Genomic DNA, 19,355 nt, shown 5'->3' with positions numbered 1-19,355 from the left:
TGGGCAGATTATCCGAGAATATGCCATTTTTGGGAAAAGTTATTTACCAGCAATTTTATTGTTGGAATCGAATCTTATGTTTGTATATATTAATAATATAGGTATGCAAAGTCCGCAGATAGCGTGCTACTTTTTTTATAAACAAAATGGCAATAAAAATTCACCGCAATAAAAATTCACCGCAATTAAATTCTGCATAGATGTTTTTCCCGATTTACTTCGACGAAAATTTTCCCCGGAAAATGCGGGTTTTTCCAAGAAAATCTTTAATTTTCAACTAAAATTTTAGATAAGTAATTGTTTATCAATAATTAAATAGCTTGGTAATATAAAAGCTCTTTTCTGATAGATTATAATTCCAGAAGCCGATGGAAATTTAATGGACAGTTTAGCAACAATTAAATTGTTAATTAAAAATTTACGGTCACTATAATAACCACAATAATTACGATATATAAGAATAACTATAATTTTTGTATAAAAACACACTGTATCTATCTAATTTACTTTACAGAATTGAAATCGGACTATTTAGGCGGCCTCAGGAATATCTTAAAATTATAAACAATTTTTTGACTTATAAACAAATAGAATATCTCGGGAAATATTAAATTAAATTAAATCATGAAAACGGTATTAGATAAAAAGCGGTAGGATGCTTCTTTAAAAGAAAAAACGTTTAATTGTGATAAGTGGTTCCTGAGATACAACCGGCCAAAGTTGACCGGCATTTACGGCAAAGATATAAACAATAGCATCAGAATTTTTGAACCATCACCTATTTCTTTTGATCCTCTTTCTCCACACCAATTTTCATATCTTTAAAATACCCCTAATGTATATTATTATAATAAAAACTATCGATATTACGAGTGAAAATTGCCAAAAATAGCAAAATTCCAATCAAAAATTAGGTTGGAGAAAATGTAATCTCAAAGTTCAAAATGGATATACGTTAAAAAAATGCATTTTCTCGACTTCCATCCATCCATCCATCCAATGGCACTACAGCCCAAATCGAGCCTTGGCCTCCTTCAACAAGCTTCTCAAATCATTTTGATTTACCGCTGTTCTTTTCCATGAACGCGTTCCCAGGAAGTTCCTGGCATCCTCATCGACTTCGTCTTCCCATCTCTTTTTAGGTCTTCCAACAAGTCTTTTTCCGTGCATTCTTGCATTTAGCAATTTTCTGGGGATTCTATTCTCATGCATGCGGACCACGTGCCCTGCCCACCGTAATCTCTGCAGTTTAGTGTATTGTGTTAGAGTTGGTTCGCTATATTGCTCGTATATTTATCTATTATACCTAATTCGCCAGTTGTTATTTTCACTTATTGGGCCAGTATCCTACGTTATATTTTTCTTTCAAACACATCTAATGCATTGGCAGATTTCTGTGTCACCACCCATGTTTCACAGCCATAACTTACTATGGGCCTGATTATTGTTTTATAGACACGGAGTTTTGTTTTCTCGGCTTCCCATGAAGGAATTTTCTTCATTATTTTTTTGTTCCCAAGTAACTCGAGTAGAGCCATCGAACTAATGCATTATTAAATGTCAATCTTGCTTTTTGTTTTTTTTTATAATAAATTAATTTATTTATTATAACAAATATTTTTAATTTGTTTAAATAAAGATTGTTTAAATAATTATACAGCTTTCAAATGATAATATTTGTATTCTTATTATTAAAATGTACATTTGTAGTAAGTTTATCTAAAAAAATCTACAACAGGAATCAATATGTAGTTTTCTTTTCTTATAAATAAATTACCCTATTATAACAAAACAAAAGCAAGTTTGACATTTAAGAATACGTTAGCTAGATGGCTCTACTCGAGTTACTTGGGAACAAAAAAAGAATTAAGAAAATTGCTCCATGGGACGCCGATAAAATGCATTTTTTTAACGTATACCGATTTTGAACTTTGGGATTACATTTTCTCCAACCTAATTTTTGATTGGAATTTTGCTATTTTTGGTAATTTTCACTCGTAATATCGACAGTTTTTATTACAATAATATATGTTATGAGCATTTTAAAGATATGAAAAGTGGTGTGAAGAAAGAGGACAAAAATGAAAAGGTGATAGGTCGAAAATTATGATCCTATTGTTTATATCTTTGCCGTAAATACCGGTCAACTTTGACAGGTTGCATCTCAGGAACCACTCATTACAATTAAACGTTTTTTCTTTTAAAAGAAGCCTCCTGCTGCTTTTTTTTAATACCGTTTTCATAATTTAATTTAGTGTAACATTTCCCGAGATATTTTATTTGTTTTTAAGCCAAAATTGTTTATAATTTTAAAATATTCCTGAGGCCGCCTAAATAGTCCAATTTCAATTCTGTAAAATACATTAGATAGGTACAGTGTCTTTTTATACAAAAATCATAGTTATTCTTATATATCATAATTATTGTGGTTATTGCAGCGACCGTAAATTTTTAATTAACAATTCAATTGTTGCTAAACTGTCCATTCAATGTCCAATATACGAAAAGGGCTTTTATATTACCAAGCTATTTAATTATTGATAAACAATTACTTATCTAAAATTTTGATTGAAAATTAAAGATTTTGTTGGAAAACCCGCATTTTCCGGGGAAAATTTTCGTCGAAGTAAATCGGGAAAAACACGTCTCTATGCAGAATTTGCAGAATATGCGGTGAATTTTTATTTGAGCGTTTTTGGTATAAAGTTAAAATATTTGGAGTTATAGAGCAAAAATTGAAAAAAACACGAATTTCGGGCGCCATTTTGTTTATAAAAAAGTAGCAACCTATCTGTTGACTTTGCATATCTATATTATTAATGTATACAATCATAAATTTCGATTCCAGCAATAAAATTGCTGGTAAATAACTTTTCCTTGTATTTTGCTAATTAGCCCAGAGTATAAGGCAAAAAAGTTATTGAATGGGCTCAGCTGAAGCATATTTTATACGAACGAAAGTTTTACTTTTAATATTAACAATATTTTAAAATAAAACTATATTAGAACAACTAATCTTCTGGTCACACCATTCGTGGCTTCTAAAATTTCCAAGCCAACGAATCGCCGGAGCTAAAGGCCGAGGGAGATCTATCAGGTTGCATCTCCCTTCCCGCCTGTCCAGCACGGTAAAATTCCAACAAAGATTAATTCTCGATACTCAGAATAGGAGTAGAACTAATAAAAATAATAAATAAACATTTCGTTGTGAACCAAAACAAGAGCTGTCTTATTTTAGTTAGTTCAGAGAGCGCCACGTTAATTACCATTAAATGGTAATTAACATAACTAAAAAGTTAAAAATATTTCCTAAAAAATATTTTTACGCTCTTTTTAATGGCCGTATAACCTTTTTGAAAAAGCAATACATACAGCGTGAAAGAATTGAAAAAAAAACAACATATTTTTACATAAAAACCAGGAAAAACACAACTTTTGGTACACCTATTCTTCCGGTTCAAGACCTAGATCTTATACATCAAAAAAAGAACGTATATACCAAATTTGGTTGAAATCTGAAGTCTCGTTCAAAAGTTATCGTGCTATTAGTCACATATGTATAGTCGCCATTTTGAATCCCCGCCATTTTTGTAAAAGGCAAAATCTGAGATAGCCTTCTATCTAATTTTAAACCTTTATATGCGTAGTATATGTTGTTCTGCAGCTATTTCCTTGTGGCATTTTTATGATTAACTATTTATATGGGAAATAAACCACAATTAAATTGAAAAAATAATTTTATTAACGTTTCGAAGCCCAAATCATGTAAAAAATTCATGTAATCGAATGAACTATCTTTTAGTAAAGTCGTCCCTGTCCCAGGAACGCAACTTATAAATATTGGCGATATCATGTTAAAGTCTTCTACTTTAAAATGTATAATATACGTCTGAATTAAGTTATTATAATAATAAATTATTAGAAAATTTTTTTACTTAGCAACAACATTTTTGTTTATTTTAGTAGTATTTTGTATTTTGACAACGAAACCCGATTTGGGTTTAGAAACGTTAATAAAATTATTTTTTCAATTTAATTGTGGCTTATTTCCCATGTAATTAGTTAATCGAAGTATATGTGGTCCAAATTATATGCTTCTATCATTAAATGCACAATTCTTATAATATTTGCACGAATCTGCCGCACTAAGACGTCTAAACTGAATTAAGTGTAGGAGTTATCTAAATATTTCCCGAGTTCATAATAAAGACTGGTCCTAACACTTGAAAGTAGCTCATAGATTTTTTTCAACCAGACGAGGATGACGCAAAAGCTCTCGAAACTATTCAAATAAAACATAACCATCTAAATCTGTAAACAATCTTAAATAAATTGCTCTTTTAAATCAAGTTCAAGTCAAGTTTTAACTAAGTTACGGCTTTGCATCTAAATATCCGCGAAACAAACTACTAGTCCAGAAAGCCACTGCGCATCCGTTAGGAAAAATATTCCGATTCTGATTTTTTGCACAATATTACTCAAAAAGGACCCCTTTTAAGAAATTTGCATGTTGCCAGGACCAAAAGTGGGTCAAAATTTTTTTAAACGTTTTTTTTTTGTTTTTCCCTAAAATTATTTTTTTTACATCGAAAAAAAAAATCCACGCAAAAAAAATTATTTTTTTTGCGTGGAACAATTTTGCGCGTTTACAAACTGAAAATTTAAATGTTGCCAAGGCAGCTAGATATTATTTAAACATCGATTGATGAAATCCCGAAGAGTGTTTTGCAATACAATATTCAAAACTCCTTTGTTTTTTAATTACTAATCAAGCGTGCGCGACACTATTTTCCACCGTTACATGTGTATACAGTATGGTGCAAATGAAAGGAATAAATTCGTTATTTGGTAAACCAGCGACTTTAAGGATAAATCCCGAAACAGGTCGATTTTTATTTTTAAGTTATGATATTGTGGCATATATGGTATACTAGTGCCGTCATCCATCTGGGCGTGATGACGTAATCGATGATTTTTTAAATGAGAATAGGGGTCGTAGGCTAGCTCATTTGAAAGGTTTTTCAATTCTCTATTCAGTAATATAAAGATTTACATAATTATTTATACAAGGTGTTCAAAAAATGTTTTTAATTAAATTATTTGAAAAAAAAGAAGAATGTATGTAATTTATTTAATTCAAAATACATTTTACTGTTACCCGAAAACTAAAAAATGTTTATTTCACAAATAAACATTGCTTTTCGATTAAATTCAATGTTCAAGGCAGCTCCCGCCAGCCACCTGCCTCTTGGAAGTTTGAACATTTAATTTAAGCGAAAAGCAATGTTTAGTTGTGAAATAAATTTTATTTTCTAATTTGTGAAAGCAGTAAAACGTATTTTGAATTAAATAAATTACATACATTCTTCATTTTTTGTCAAATAATTTAATAAAAAAATTCTTGGACATTCTGTATAAACAATTATTTAAATGTTTATATTACTGAATAGAGAACTGAAGAACCTTTCAAATGAGCTAGCACACGACCCCTACTCTCATTTAAAAAAATAATCGATTACGTCATCACGCCCAAATGGATGACGTTCACTAGTATACCATATATGCCACAATATCATAACTTAAAAATAAAAATCGACCTGTTTCGGGATTTTTCCTTAAAGTCGCCGATTTACGAAATAACGAATTTATTCCTTTCATTTGCACCATAGTGTATATACATACATACACAGGAACGGTGGTAAATATTGTCGCGCACGCCTGATTATCAATTAAAAACCAAAGGAATTTTGAATATTGTATTGCAAAAAAGTCTTCGGGATTTCATCAATCGATGTTTAAAGAATATCTACCTACCTTGGCAACATTCAAATTTTCAGTTTTTCACATAGTTTTTGACGGTTAAAAATGGCCGATTTCGCAATTTTTCAATTTTTAATCGCTTATATGTCAAAAACTATCAACTTAAGAGAAAAGTCACTAAATACCTTTTCTGTTTGGAATAATCCAAAAAACCTAAAAAAACTTTGTCCCTTGCAAAAAAAATAATTTTAGGAAAAAAATAAAAAAAAACGTTTAAAAATTTTTTGACCATCATTGGTCCTGGCAACATGCAAATTTGTTAAAACGGGTTCTTTTTGAGTAAGATTGTGCAAAAAATCTGAATCGGAATATTTTTCTTAGCGGATGCACAGTGGCTTTCTGGACTATACAGACTGAATATAGAAGGCGAAAGAATTATACTAAAACGTAATCCAAACCCAAAATATCTCGATATCATACCCGCAACAGCATCATTCTCAAGCTTGCGAAAACTTCTTGGGGGTACAACTCAACAGCCAAATATTTCGCTCTAGTCTGACTAAATAGTCACCATACTAAGGTTCTATACTAAATTTAAAATCAAGATGCAGTAGAAATAAACAAACCAAGGCACGTTAAATGCTACTAGGAGCACTTCCGAATCATAATTTACAATGTATATGTATTGTAAATCCCAAATAATGATTTCCAAAGTTTAAAGTGCTCCTAGTAGCATTTAACGTGTCATGGTTTGTTTATTTCTACTGCATCTTGATTATAAATTTAGTATAGATACACAATTACATCAAACCACAAGCTATATTACGGAGACCATGCCAACATAATGGCTTCCGGTTTTAAGCAACATGGTACCAGCCAAAACACGATGGTTAGTTACCATTAAACATCAATACCAGAAATATATAGAGTATCGGTGACAGGATACAAACCTGACGAAATGCTTTTGAGACGTCACATCGATCCATCAAATAGATCATTGTTGATTATCAATCTCTGCCATAATATCCAGTATAGATATGACCTGTTTTGTGTATCATTCCCATATAAAGAATAATACTTTTAAGGTACTTTTTTTTGGTGGGAATTTGATGGGAGATCGTGCATGAATCGTATCACCTGACGTTTTTATGAGTTTTTATTCAGTATTGTGTGACATTTCATTCTGGAAAGACATAGCTCGGCACAACGTCTAGAAATTATTCAGCTGTATCACGAAAATAGAAGTTCAATGAGGAATGTGTTTCGTGCGCTTTAAGTAACTTATGATCCACCTAATTGGCCTACCGAACGTACAATTCGCTATACATCAGTAAGTTTGAAAAACAGTTTTCATTATTGGATAACAGTCATTAACAGATGACCAAAAATACCACATTCAGAACGTACTGAAGAAAACATAACGGCGGTAGCGGATGGTGTGCGCGAAAATAACAAATAATCGATTCGTTGCCGTTACCAACAGCTTGGATTATCGTATGCAACAATTTGGAGTATATTACGTAAGGATCTTGGTTTAAAAGCCTAAACAATTCAATTAGTGCAAGATCTGAGGCAGACATACCTTCCGAGTCTTCACCGTTTCAATCGAAGTGCTATTGATAAGCTTAAAGAAGATCCACTGTTTTCTAAAAAAAAAAATTGTTTTCCAATGAGGCCAATGTTTGGCTTAATGGGAACGTGTGTAAACCAAATTCCCATATTTCGGTTAATGAGCAACCCGAAGAGGTTCAAGAAGTGCTATTACATTCAGAAAAAACAACTGTCTGGTGTGGTTTATGGGCCGATGGAATCGTTGGTCAATATCTCTTTTTGATTGAAGCTCGTAATTTCAATGACATTTGGTTCCAAAAATATGGCGCCAATTGCCATACAGCTAGTGAAAGCATAGCTTTACTGCGAAAACGATTCAGTGAGCAATTTATTTCACGCTTCGGGGCAGTGAATTGGCCGCCTATATCCTGTGAGATCATACCTCTAGACGTTTTTCTTTGGGGCTACCTAAAGTCCAAAGTCTACTTGATAGCCCAGTAAATGAACGGGAAATACGGCGATACCGTGTAATTTTCAGGGGCAACTCCGAAATGCATGAAAATTTGGATTTAGGCTCTACCTACTATCCACTTCAAAGTTGAAATTGTGCCGTTGGTTGCTTTTACTTGGGGGTGACAGTCACCCCTTCTCGGGGTGAAAAAACATACGTTCAAGATCAATCCGGAAATGGATAAATTTAAAGGATGGATTTAAATGGATAAAGTAAGTCAATACTTTTCGAGTTATTTGCGATTGAAAATGTTTATTTTTCGACAAAAAAACTACGTTCTTAGACGGTTTTTCGCAAATATCTCAAAAAGTAAATATTTGATCGAAAAAATATCCTTAGCAACAGTCCAGCTTATAAAAAACCGAAAAAAATGGTGTATCAGTAAGGTATATCAATCGAGTAAAAACAATGTTGTAGGTCATGAAAAATACGTTCTTATTCGTCTAATTCCAAATATAATAGTTCAAGGTAAAATCACCGAAAAATTAAGCACTTTTCGGGAAAAACCCATTTTAACTTTTTTAAAGTGTTCATAAAAAGCTTTATTTTCATTGTTTATAAAAGTTTGTAACATTAAAAGTAAGCGAGTTAAGCTCAAAATAAAGTTGGCCCTCTTTTTTTTCTAAAAAAATCATCTCCCCGTGTTTAGCTCCTCAAATGAAATTAATCGCTACCGATTTACAAACAATTTATACTTATCTATTTTTTATATGATCTGTCAGTCTCACTGGTTTAAAGTGCTTATTTTTGAAAGGATTATAGTTGAAAGAGCTTGAACTGGTCACTAATCACGAGTGTATGCAAATTTTAAACAGTCATAGATATCTTAACCAATTTTTGTCTTACGAAAAAACAAAATAAAACTAGCATATTTATAATAGCAAACCTACATTTTTTATTCTTAAAAATTTTTCTTATTACTAACACTTTTTAAGTTATTTTGAAAAAAAAAGAAATTTTTCAAAAATTTTTAGAATTTTGTTTTACTATAAAACCAATTTTTTTCAAAAATAAGCACTTCAAACCAATGAAAATTACAGATCATATAAACAATACACATACAGTTAAAATAAATGGTAAATCGGTAACGATTAATTTTATTTAGGGTGCTAAATAGAGGGAGGTTTTCATGCATTTTTTTACCAACCAAAAAAAGGGGACAACTTTTTTTTCAGTGTAACTCGTTTATTTTGGTTGCTAGAAACTTTTGCAAAAACAAATATAAAGCTCTTTTTAGATACTTTAAAAAAGTTAAGAAGCTTTTCCCGAAAAGTGCTTAATTTTTTGGTGATTTCGCGTTGAATTATTCGATTTGGAATTAAATGAATAAGAACGTATTTTTCATGAGCTACAACTTTGCTTTTGCTTAATTTATAGACTTTACTGATACACAATTTTTTTTTCGTTTTTTTATAAGCTACACTTTTGCTAAAAATATTTTTTTCGATAATATATTTACTTTTTGAGTTATTTGCCAAAAACGGTCTGAAAACGTAGTTTTTTTGTCGAAAAATCAACATTTTCAATCGCGAATAACTCGAAAAGTATTGCCTTACGTAAAAAAGTTTATGGAACAAAAGTTGCTTATAATCTGTCAATTTATCCATTTACGGGCTTATTTTAAACGGGCGTTTTTCACCCCCCGAGAAGGGGTGAGGGTCAGCCCCCAAGTAAAAGCAACCAACGGCACAATTTCAACTTTGAAGTGGAGGGTAAGTAGAACCTAAATCCAAATTTTCATGCAATTCGGAGTTGCCCCTGAAAATTACACTCCAAAACGGTCATTTATTGGGCTATGAATGAACCAACTACGATTGAGGCATTGGAGGCCAATATTACTCGAGTCATTGGTCAAATACTAATCGAAATGCTCGAACGCAAGTTATAGCCATTGACCCCATATAGGCCAATACCCTAAATCCGATGTGTCAGCACCTGAACTATGGTCGACCTTATTTCCAAACTGCAACTTGTGTATTATCGCTTATTTTTCAAATGTGTAATGTATTTCATTTCATTGATTATAATTTAGTCTGATATATTTCTTTGTAGAGTAAAGTCGCATTTTTTACATTGTAACTATTAGATCGCAATAAAGTCAATTCTCGCACTTGTATTTTTAAGAATTGTTTTTAAAAATCGTTCCGAAAAGGCAGAAACTATAGTCGCGTCATCGAGAATCGGAACTTCAGAACGGACCATCTTAGCCGCAGTCACGGTCAACATTTGAGAGAAATTATTTTTAAGAAGTAATTGTAAAGAATGGTTCTTTTGTATGACAATAAATATTTTCAAATAAAATTTCTATTTTTCATTTTTTTGAAATAAGTACCTCTAAATGAATCACCCTTTATAACAATGTATCGCAGTGTTGGTATCAGCAAGTCCTGCCTGTCACTATCGAAAGTACACTGTGCGTTAATGGAACATCCTCCTGGCGCAATATGTAACACTTTTTAATGAATGATTTAATCGAGAGACTATTGGTTTACTGAATTTAGCCGTTGATAAAAGTAAAAGACCCTATTTAATTTGAAATTCATTTCATTTATAAAGAAGATTAAGGTAATAGGCCTGGATCCCGCATACCAAAAAAAAGTTGATTAATAGCAAGCTAAAAAGTTGTTAATAGCTTATTAATAATGCCTAGTCGGACAAACTTTGATGTACGGGAACACTGGAACATGGGAAATTTTAATTGTGTAACAGTTTAAAAAATTGGAAGGTCAGATTACGAAAACGTCCCATGTATTTCGTCGGACAGAACATTCAATTGATTTGTTAGCCTTTCATTATAATCTGTCATGCAAAAATGAGACTGCTGTTACTAATCAACATGATTTCTGTCATTTGACATGTTCTTCGTATTCCACTCATTAAAATGCCCAGTTGGTGATAAATACCAGTCTGATTTTTGCATGAGAGTTTAATGAAATGGCAACAGATCAATTAATTGGAAGTTCTGTCTGGCAAAATACATGGAACGTTTTCGTAGTCTGTCGTTCCAAATTTTTAACCTGTTCCAAAATTAAAACTTCCTCTATTCCAGCGTTCCCATACATCAAAGTTGGTCCGCCTAGACACCGTTAAGCTATTACAAATTTTCAGCTTGCTATAACTTTTTTTGGTACGCGGGTCCAGGTCTATAATAACAAAATATAACAAATAATTTAAAATGTATATATTCATATAAAAAACTTCATAACAAAATTTTAGTTCTTTTGACCAATAATATATCGTTGCTGTGACTGCTGAAGGCTCAAAACAAAATTATACAATAAAAACGTTTGAAGGAATTCTACCGAATGGTTTTTGATACATAAACTTACGTGCAAAAAAATCGGCCCACTTAAAAATTTGGTCATTTTTGGCCAACCTGTTGGCCGATTTAAGTGATTTTTTGAACATGTCATAGCCTGATTCTTTAACAATACCACTGTAATAATAATGTTGCTAAACAGGTAAATTTTCATTGTATACCGGTAGTACCAATCAAACTGTGTTTTTTTCTCAAAGTTCGCATCACCCTGTGGAATATTCTAGCATATATAAAATACTGAAATTAAACCCACCTATAGCATCAGGTTTTCTTAACATTCTGTTTTTTGATTCATTCGTTTATGTTGGATAATAAAAAAGTTAGGTACTTTAACAACTAGAAATGTTCTTCATCAATACACGGTGTTTTTAAATAAGTGCGACAAAATTTAAGGGGTAATTCTGCATGAAAAAATAATGATAGTTGGCTTTATAAACCTATGTCTGCAAATGTTTCCTTTCCGAGATACGGGATGTTGAATTTTTTCTTACAAACTGACGATCTATTTATTGCTTTAAAACCAGTTGAGATATGCAAATGAAATTTGGTGGTTTTTAAGAGATAGTTATATATAGCGGATTTTTTGACATAAAATTAAGAAATTTATATTCACCATTAGCGTGCATACGGGTAATATGATCGGGCAAATTACACGTATGCACGCTAATAGTGAATATTAAATTCTTAATTGTATGTCAAAAAATGTGCAATAACTACGTCTTACAACCCACCAAATTTCATTGGCATATCTCAACCGGTTTTAAATAAATAAAATAAATCGTCAGTTTGTATGAAATAATTCAACATCCCGTATCTCGGAAACGAAACATTTGCGGACTTATTTAGAAACACCGTGTATTGATGAAGAACATGTCTAGTTGTTAAAGTACCTAACCTTTTTATTATTCAACATAAACGAATGAATCAAAAAAAAAATGTTAAGAAAACCTGAGACTATAGTTGGGTTTTATTTTCAGTATTTTATAAATGCTAGATAATTCCACAGGTTGATGCCAACTTTGGAAAAACACAGGTTGGTTGTTACACCCGGTATACAATGAAAATTTACCTGTTTAGCAACAATATTATTAAAATGGTATTGTTAAGAATAAGGCTATAACATGTACAAAAAATCACTTAAATCGGCCAAGAGGTTTAGGAAATATGAGACATCAAAAATGACCAAATTTTTAAGTGGGCCGATTTCTATGCACTTAAGTTTAGTTAGTTGAAATAATAGAAAACGACTTTTTAGAACTTTTTTAAACTCAACTTCTACAAAACAATATCAAATTTGGTTTTCATGCGGAGTGATGATATTTTCTTACTTTACTCTGAAAAAATTACAGTTAAGCGGTTTGGAGACAGCCCACAAGTAACGACTTTCAACTTAATATAACTAAAAGTTATCTCTTTTAAGGTAAAATAGTTTAATATAAATTGATCCAGAGCAGTACATCATGCGGGTTAGTATAATGATATACATATTTGTAAAGAAATGTTTACCTTGCTGTGCGTAGATGAAGGAGTTACAGGTGGTGTTTCAGTTGTTGTCGGAGAAAGATGACCATCGCCGGAATTTGAATTCGGTAGTCTTTGTTCTTGTACGCTGGCTAATCTAAAATTTTAGTTGAAACATGTTAATTTTCGCATCTATCAATATATCGCCGGTCCGGAACAATAATGACGTAACTGCAAATTTTGCCAATTCCTGTTAATTGCGTAATTTACTTATAAAATACTGTGTACAGATGATACAAAAGCGACAGAACTGTAACTATGTGCTAAGCCACTACCGGGTAGTTGCGTCGTTATTGAAATACGCACAATTTTGGACCTTGTTTCAGATGAATAATGACGCAACTATAAACAGGGTTTAAAATAGGGGGATTAAATTAAGATAATGAAATTCGAACCAATATGGATGAAACTAAAAGACATCATTGTAAGAATAAACGCCATACCGATGCCCCTGACGGTTACTCTTTATATAATCACTATTTTAAATATTTAAAAAATTTTAGATGAAGAATGATGCAACTGTAAAAAGGGTTGAAATGGAGGGATTAAATTAAGATAATGAAATTCTAACCAATAGGGATAAAAACAAAAGCCATCATTGTAAGAATAAACGTCATACCGATGCTCCTGGACAATTATTCCTCATTTAATCCCTATTTTAAATATTTAAAAATCGTTTTTTTGCTCTCCTGAGAAAGTTGACTTTTTGCAGTTACGTCATTCTTATTCCGGACCGGCGATATTTAAAATGTAGTTCAAGGGAGAGGGTGTATGGCTAAAAATTTTGAAATTTTCGATTTTGTTTTATTATTGTAAATGAAAGTACCTTCAATACCACTCTCTAAAAATTTCAGAATGATCAGAACAAAATTACCGGACATACACAATGTTGAATATCCCTAACATCGACTCACTTTGCAGCAGTTTCGCTTTGGAGTTGAATGAAAGAAAGTATGAATGGGTGGATGAGAAAGCGTACATAGATGAAAGTATGAATGACTGGAGTTGCTCGTAATTGCCAACTGACATTCTCTGGCTTTCCGGGTTGGGGGCACCCCGGCCAACCTACCCGCGCACGACGGGTGCTAAGGTCGACGGGTCAGGTATGCTCACTAAGAGCGGTTCCAGACTATCCCTACCATCGACTCACTTTGCAGCAGTTTCGCTTTGGAGTTTAATGAAAGAAAGTATGAATGGGTGGATGAGAAAGCGTACATAGATGAAAGTATGAATGACTGGAGTTGCTCGTAATTGCCAACTGAAATTCTCTGGTTTTCCGGGTTGGGGGCACCCCGGCCAACCTACCCGCGCACGACGGGTGTTAAGGTCGACGGGTCAGGTATGCTCACTAAGAGCGGTTCCAGACCCGTCGGCTTGAAATGGAGGGTGTGCAGCCTGTCAAGACACAGATAGGACTGACCGAATCCGACACACCTGGGACACCTTCCCTGACAATGTTGAGAAGATTCCCACCTCCCAAAAAAAGCAGCTTGGCGCAGCGCGCTTGAGCGCAGTGAGAAACTTTTAACAGCTGTTCCACTTTTCGTTTGTAAATTACTCCGCGATTAAATAACATATTCCTGTCACTTTACGAGTTGATAGACAAAACAAAATTGAAAATAAAAGTTGTCAAAACTAAACAGTTTTTTTTTTCAAAACTGTGTTTTTTAAAGGCGATGGACTGTAACCCGAGGTGGATTATAACTCAAAAAATATTCGACCGATTTGCCTGAAATTTTGCACAGATTTTCCTTAGATATTTCGTAAGTAAATGCCATCGTAATATGTTTTTTATGCTTACTTTTTTTAACAATAATAAAAGTGTTCATGCTCACCCTTTTTTTACAAAAAAAAAATCGTTATTTTGATTTCTGAGTGATACGAAAAACTCAAAAATAGATAAAACAAAAAAAAAACTTTACATCAATACCTCGAAAAACTCATAAGCTAATAAAATATGTTTGAATTTTTTGTTTTACATGATCTAATGACCAGTTCTGATGTCCACCGCAAGTGTCTGTAAAAATTTGCCACCGTTGGCTTATTTTTCAATATTTTACCTTGAAATTGTTTTTAAATATTCTTTGAATTATAGTGTCAAAAAAGATTACAAAAATGTGCTTCAAATGTTGATTGAAAAACATACCCCTCTCCCCTTAACTCGTAATGAGAGACGTGGAAAAATTGTTAAGTCGCGCGTCGTCACAGACGTACTATGTTGGAAATTCGCCTACACCCTCATTTTTCAACAACTAGTTCTCCACATTCACTTCATTCACCACACAGCAAAACAACTTGTCGAGCAACCAACATTGGAAGAAACTATAAACGTCATAAAACGTCTAAAAAATAACAAACAACTTGCCACAGATGGAATAACGGCACAACTGATAAAGAGTGGTGAATATATGCTATGGAAGCGTATCCGTAAACTAATCTACCGTATATGGACACTAGAAGTCATTCCAGAAGATTGGAAAGTAGGAATCATACTTTTTACATACAAAGCCTGGGGGAGGGGGACTCTGCGAAAATTATAGGTTCATAACATTTTTTTTATATACTGCCGCCTGGAATCGTTTTCGGACGAAATGATTGGTGAATACAAAAATGTGGTTTGAGACCAAAGAAGTCAACTATAGACCAAATACATACATGTATGTTAAGAGGTATACATGAAAAATGTGTTGAATATATCATACCAATTTACATCTTCTATATCGATTTCAAACAGGCTTTTGATGGAGTAGACAGACAAAAGGTGTTAAAGCAACTACCTAGTGTTAGGGATCGGGATACCCAATAAGTTACTTAAACTTTTACGAATGACTTTGGAGTGTTCCAAACCCATGGTGAGAATAAATGGAGATATGACAGAGGCATTTGATATTGAAAACGGAGTTAGGCAAGGAGATGCCTTATCAACAATACTTTTTAATCTAACTTTGGAAGCTATTGTTAAAAAATTGGATATGAACGGCTGTATTAATACGCATATGTACAAATACGCACATATGCGGATAATGTGACCATAATAAGCCACAAAAAAGTGGTATTAAGCGAAAAAGCTATAGAGCTGAAACGAGAAGCTCCTGTGTTTGGTCTATTATATAGGTATAGTGTGTCGCATTTAAGATGAAGACACCCCTATATTTCGGCTATCAAAATAAATACACATTTGAAATTTTGCGCAGTCATACAGGTTGATGGTTCACATTTTATAAGATAGTCAACTGAAATTTAAATTTTAAACGAGGCCTACTGCGATTTCACAAAAAGTTGTTCCAAATATTATTACAACCTCACATACCAAATTTCATCACAAAATTCGCATTTTAGTTTTTTCATTATTTGTAGTCAGGACCCTAAATTGGATTAGAGGATGCATCTCGGGACAGCCAATTTTAGGTTTTAAGATCCTGAGTACAAATATTGAAAAGACTAAAAGTTTAAAATTTTTTCATGAAATTTGGTATGTGGATTATAATAATATTTGGAACACTTTATCAAATAACTTTTTCCGATATCTCTCTCCAATGCGTAGCAAAATATCTAAAATGCACCCTGTTCGTGGATTCGCAGTACCTACGTCGCGATTAAAATTTAAATTTCAGTTGACTATCTTAAAGAATGTGAACCATCAACCTGTATAACTGTGCAAAATTTCAAATCTGCGACACACTGTATAAATGAAAGTAAAACTAAATATTATATGGAGTGAACAAAGTCGAATCAACATGAGCATTGAAGGTAGACAACCATATCTACTAATATGCCTTCACTTTTACCTATCTAAGCTCAATAATAACTGACAACAACACCAGTCGAGCAATACAAGCACGGATTCTTAGCGGTAATAAGTTTATGCATACACAGACTTAATGAAAAGTAAGTTACTGAATGATGAGTCTACATAAGCTTAGAATCTACAAGACAGTAATTAGACCAGTGGTCACATTTTAGATGTGAAACGTGGACCCTCTCAATCCATTAGAGCGATGGTTCGTGGAAAATTAAAATGAACTACGAGCTGGATGAACTAATGCAGATCGTAGGTATTGTTAGATTTGTAAAGTCACAAAGACTAAACTAGCTTGGTCACCTAGAAAGAATGCCAAATAATCGAGCTAAAAGTAATCCAGAGACGGAAGCCGCAAGGAAATAGAACATGAGGAAGGCCCATAAAAGATGGATAGGCGACGTAGAAGGAGATCTTAAAATATTGAACATCGGGCAATGGCGAAGTTTAGAATACAAGCGGAGTATCCAGTACAGTTAGAATAGAAGTTTGATAGAAGAACATTGTTAAGCAGGCCAAGACTCAGAAACGGTTGTAGCGCCATTAGAAGAAGAATAAGTTCTCCATCTTAATCTTTTGATTTTGTTTTCTTAGATGAGTCGTGATAATTATTTTATTATACTCTTTTGAGGGGACGCGGGTAACGACCATGAAGCGCTTGGGCATATTATTGTGATCTTCGTCGCCTCTCTCATCTTTCCCGTTGTGTTTATATTTGAAAGCTTATATGTTTGTCTTAATAATGTTGACCATCTTTTTTCACGTGGAATGACAAAATGTTAGATATGGATGTGCACCTTTATCCTTGTAAGGCTGTAACCTCCCAGAGTTCTCCAGCAATCTGGGGCATAACTTCAGGCAATACACCTCGGGATTGAGATATGTAATAGACGCAGAACAAAAATTTACTGTCTGATGGGCCAGTTGCAGTGCGGCTGTTTGTGATTTTTACCACTGGCCTATTTATCAGTAGGACGTTCCCTTCACCAACCAAAAATCAGTTAATCAGTAGAAAATACAGAAATGAATATTAGTATGGTATAGTTAGACCCAAACCCAGACATCCAAAGTGAAAGTTATTCTTCAACACCAAATTGTTCTATATGGTCCACATAATGTTCAGAAAAAAGTCACACCATTTTGAGCGTCGGGTGTGGGGGGAGAGGGGGGAGAAATCTGCAAATTCGTAGTTTTTCACGTTTTTCGTCAATATTTCTAAAACTAAGCGGTTTAGCATGAACAACCTTCTACACAAAATCGTTCTATATTAAATTTGAAATAAACAAGGCCCTATGCATAACCCTTCTAAAATCAAGGGTTCCAAAGTTACGGAGGTAGTATAGTATAATTGGTCCAAAAAAAGGCCTAACCCAGACATCCAAAGTAAAAGTTTTCCTTTTACACCAAATTGTTATAATATAAATATGGTCCACATATTGATCAGTAAAAAGTTACACCATTTTCAGCTTCCGGTTTGGGAGGGAGATGGGGGAGAAGTCGGTAAATTAGTAGTTTTTTTACGTTTGTCGTCAATATTTCTAAAACTATGCTTTAGCGTAAGGAATGTTCTATAGAAAAATGTTCTACATAAAATTTAAAACAAAAAAGGTTCTATACATAATTGTTATAAAATCAACGGTTCCAGGGTTACGGAGGGTGAAAACTGGAGGTTTTCGATACTTTTTATATTTACCGATTCCCCCCCAAACCCGACGCTAAAAATGGTGTGACTTTTTTCTGAACATTATGTGGACCATATAGAGCAATTTGGTGTTGGAGCATAACTTTCACTTTGGATGTCTGGGTTTTTGGTATAGTTATATCATAAATATTGCCCAAAAAATATAAAAAGTATCGAAAACCTCGAATTTTCACCCTCCGTAACTCTGTAACCGTTGATTTTATAACAATTATGTATAGAATATTTTTTGTTTTAAATTTCATGTAGAACATTTCTGTGTATAACATTGTTTACGCTAAAGCATGGTTTTAGAAATATTGACGAAAAACGTAAAAAAACTTCGACTTCTCCCCCATCTTCCCCCCAAACTGGACGCTCAAAATGGTGTAACTTTTTACTGAACCATATGTGGACCATATAGAACATTTTGGTGTTGGAGGAAAACTTTTACTTTGGATGTTTGGGTTAGGCCTTTTTTTGGACCAGTTATACTATACCACCTCCGTAACTTTGGAACAATTCGTTTTAGAAATATTATGCATAGGGCCTTTTTTATTTCAAATTGAATGTAGAACAATTTTGTGTAGAGGTTGATTCATGCTAAACCGCATAGTTTTATAAATATTGGCGAAAAACTTAAAAAACTACGAATTTACCGATTTCTCCCCCCTCTCCCCCCCCCAAACCCGACGCTCAAACTGGTGTGACTTTTTTCTGGACATTGTGTGGACCATATAGAACAATTTGGTGTTGAAGGATAACTTTCACTTTGTATGTCTGGGTTATGCTATCTTTTGGATCAACTATACTATACTATATGTAGTTTCTTTAATAATTTGATTAGGAAACTAATTTAGTTATTGTTGGCAGACATGTTTTTAAATACTTTGATATGAAAGGTAATTATTATTCTAAAAATAGTAGAGAATTTTTGTATTTATTACCTTTTTAACGTAACAAGGGTACCCGTAAGTTTTTTACATCTTCTAAGTGCGCTTTCTAGTCTTTCCGGCTCTTCCTTTAAAAATGTTTCTTCTCTCATAACTTTTTCCATTTCTGTCGTTAAAAATGACTTCATGCTGTCTTGCAATCCAGGGAACCTAAAATTAAAAATATAAGGTTAAAAAAATGTTGACACCAATACAGACTTTCACTAATAGAAATATTGGTGATAATAAATCTGATGATATTGGTACATTAAACTGTAGGTTTT

General features: G+C 33.1%; 1 protein-coding gene across 6 annotated transcripts in view; it reads right to left on the bottom strand.

The window, feature by feature from the left end:
• The window catches only part of LOC114325319 (coiled-coil domain-containing protein AGAP005037-like), a 250,810-nt gene that overhangs the window by 73,231 nt on the left and 158,224 nt on the right, over positions 1 to 19,355 (bottom strand). For all 6 annotated transcript variants that reach the window (XM_050654050.1, XM_050654052.1, XM_050654049.1 and 3 more), the window contains 2 exons: positions 19,087 to 19,242; positions 12,648 to 12,759 (listed from right to left, as the gene is read on the bottom strand). In XM_050654050.1, coding sequence (XP_050510007.1) covers positions 12,648 to 12,759; positions 19,087 to 19,242 — 268 coding nt within the window. The remainder of the gene's footprint in view (positions 1 to 12,647; positions 12,760 to 19,086; positions 19,243 to 19,355) is intronic.

Source organism: Diabrotica virgifera, chromosome 6 (assembly GCF_917563875.1).
Source record: "Diabrotica virgifera virgifera chromosome 6, PGI_DIABVI_V3a".
NCBI lineage: Eukaryota > Metazoa > Arthropoda > Insecta > Coleoptera > Chrysomelidae > Diabrotica > Diabrotica virgifera.
This window is presented reverse-complemented; position numbering and strand designations above follow the sequence as displayed.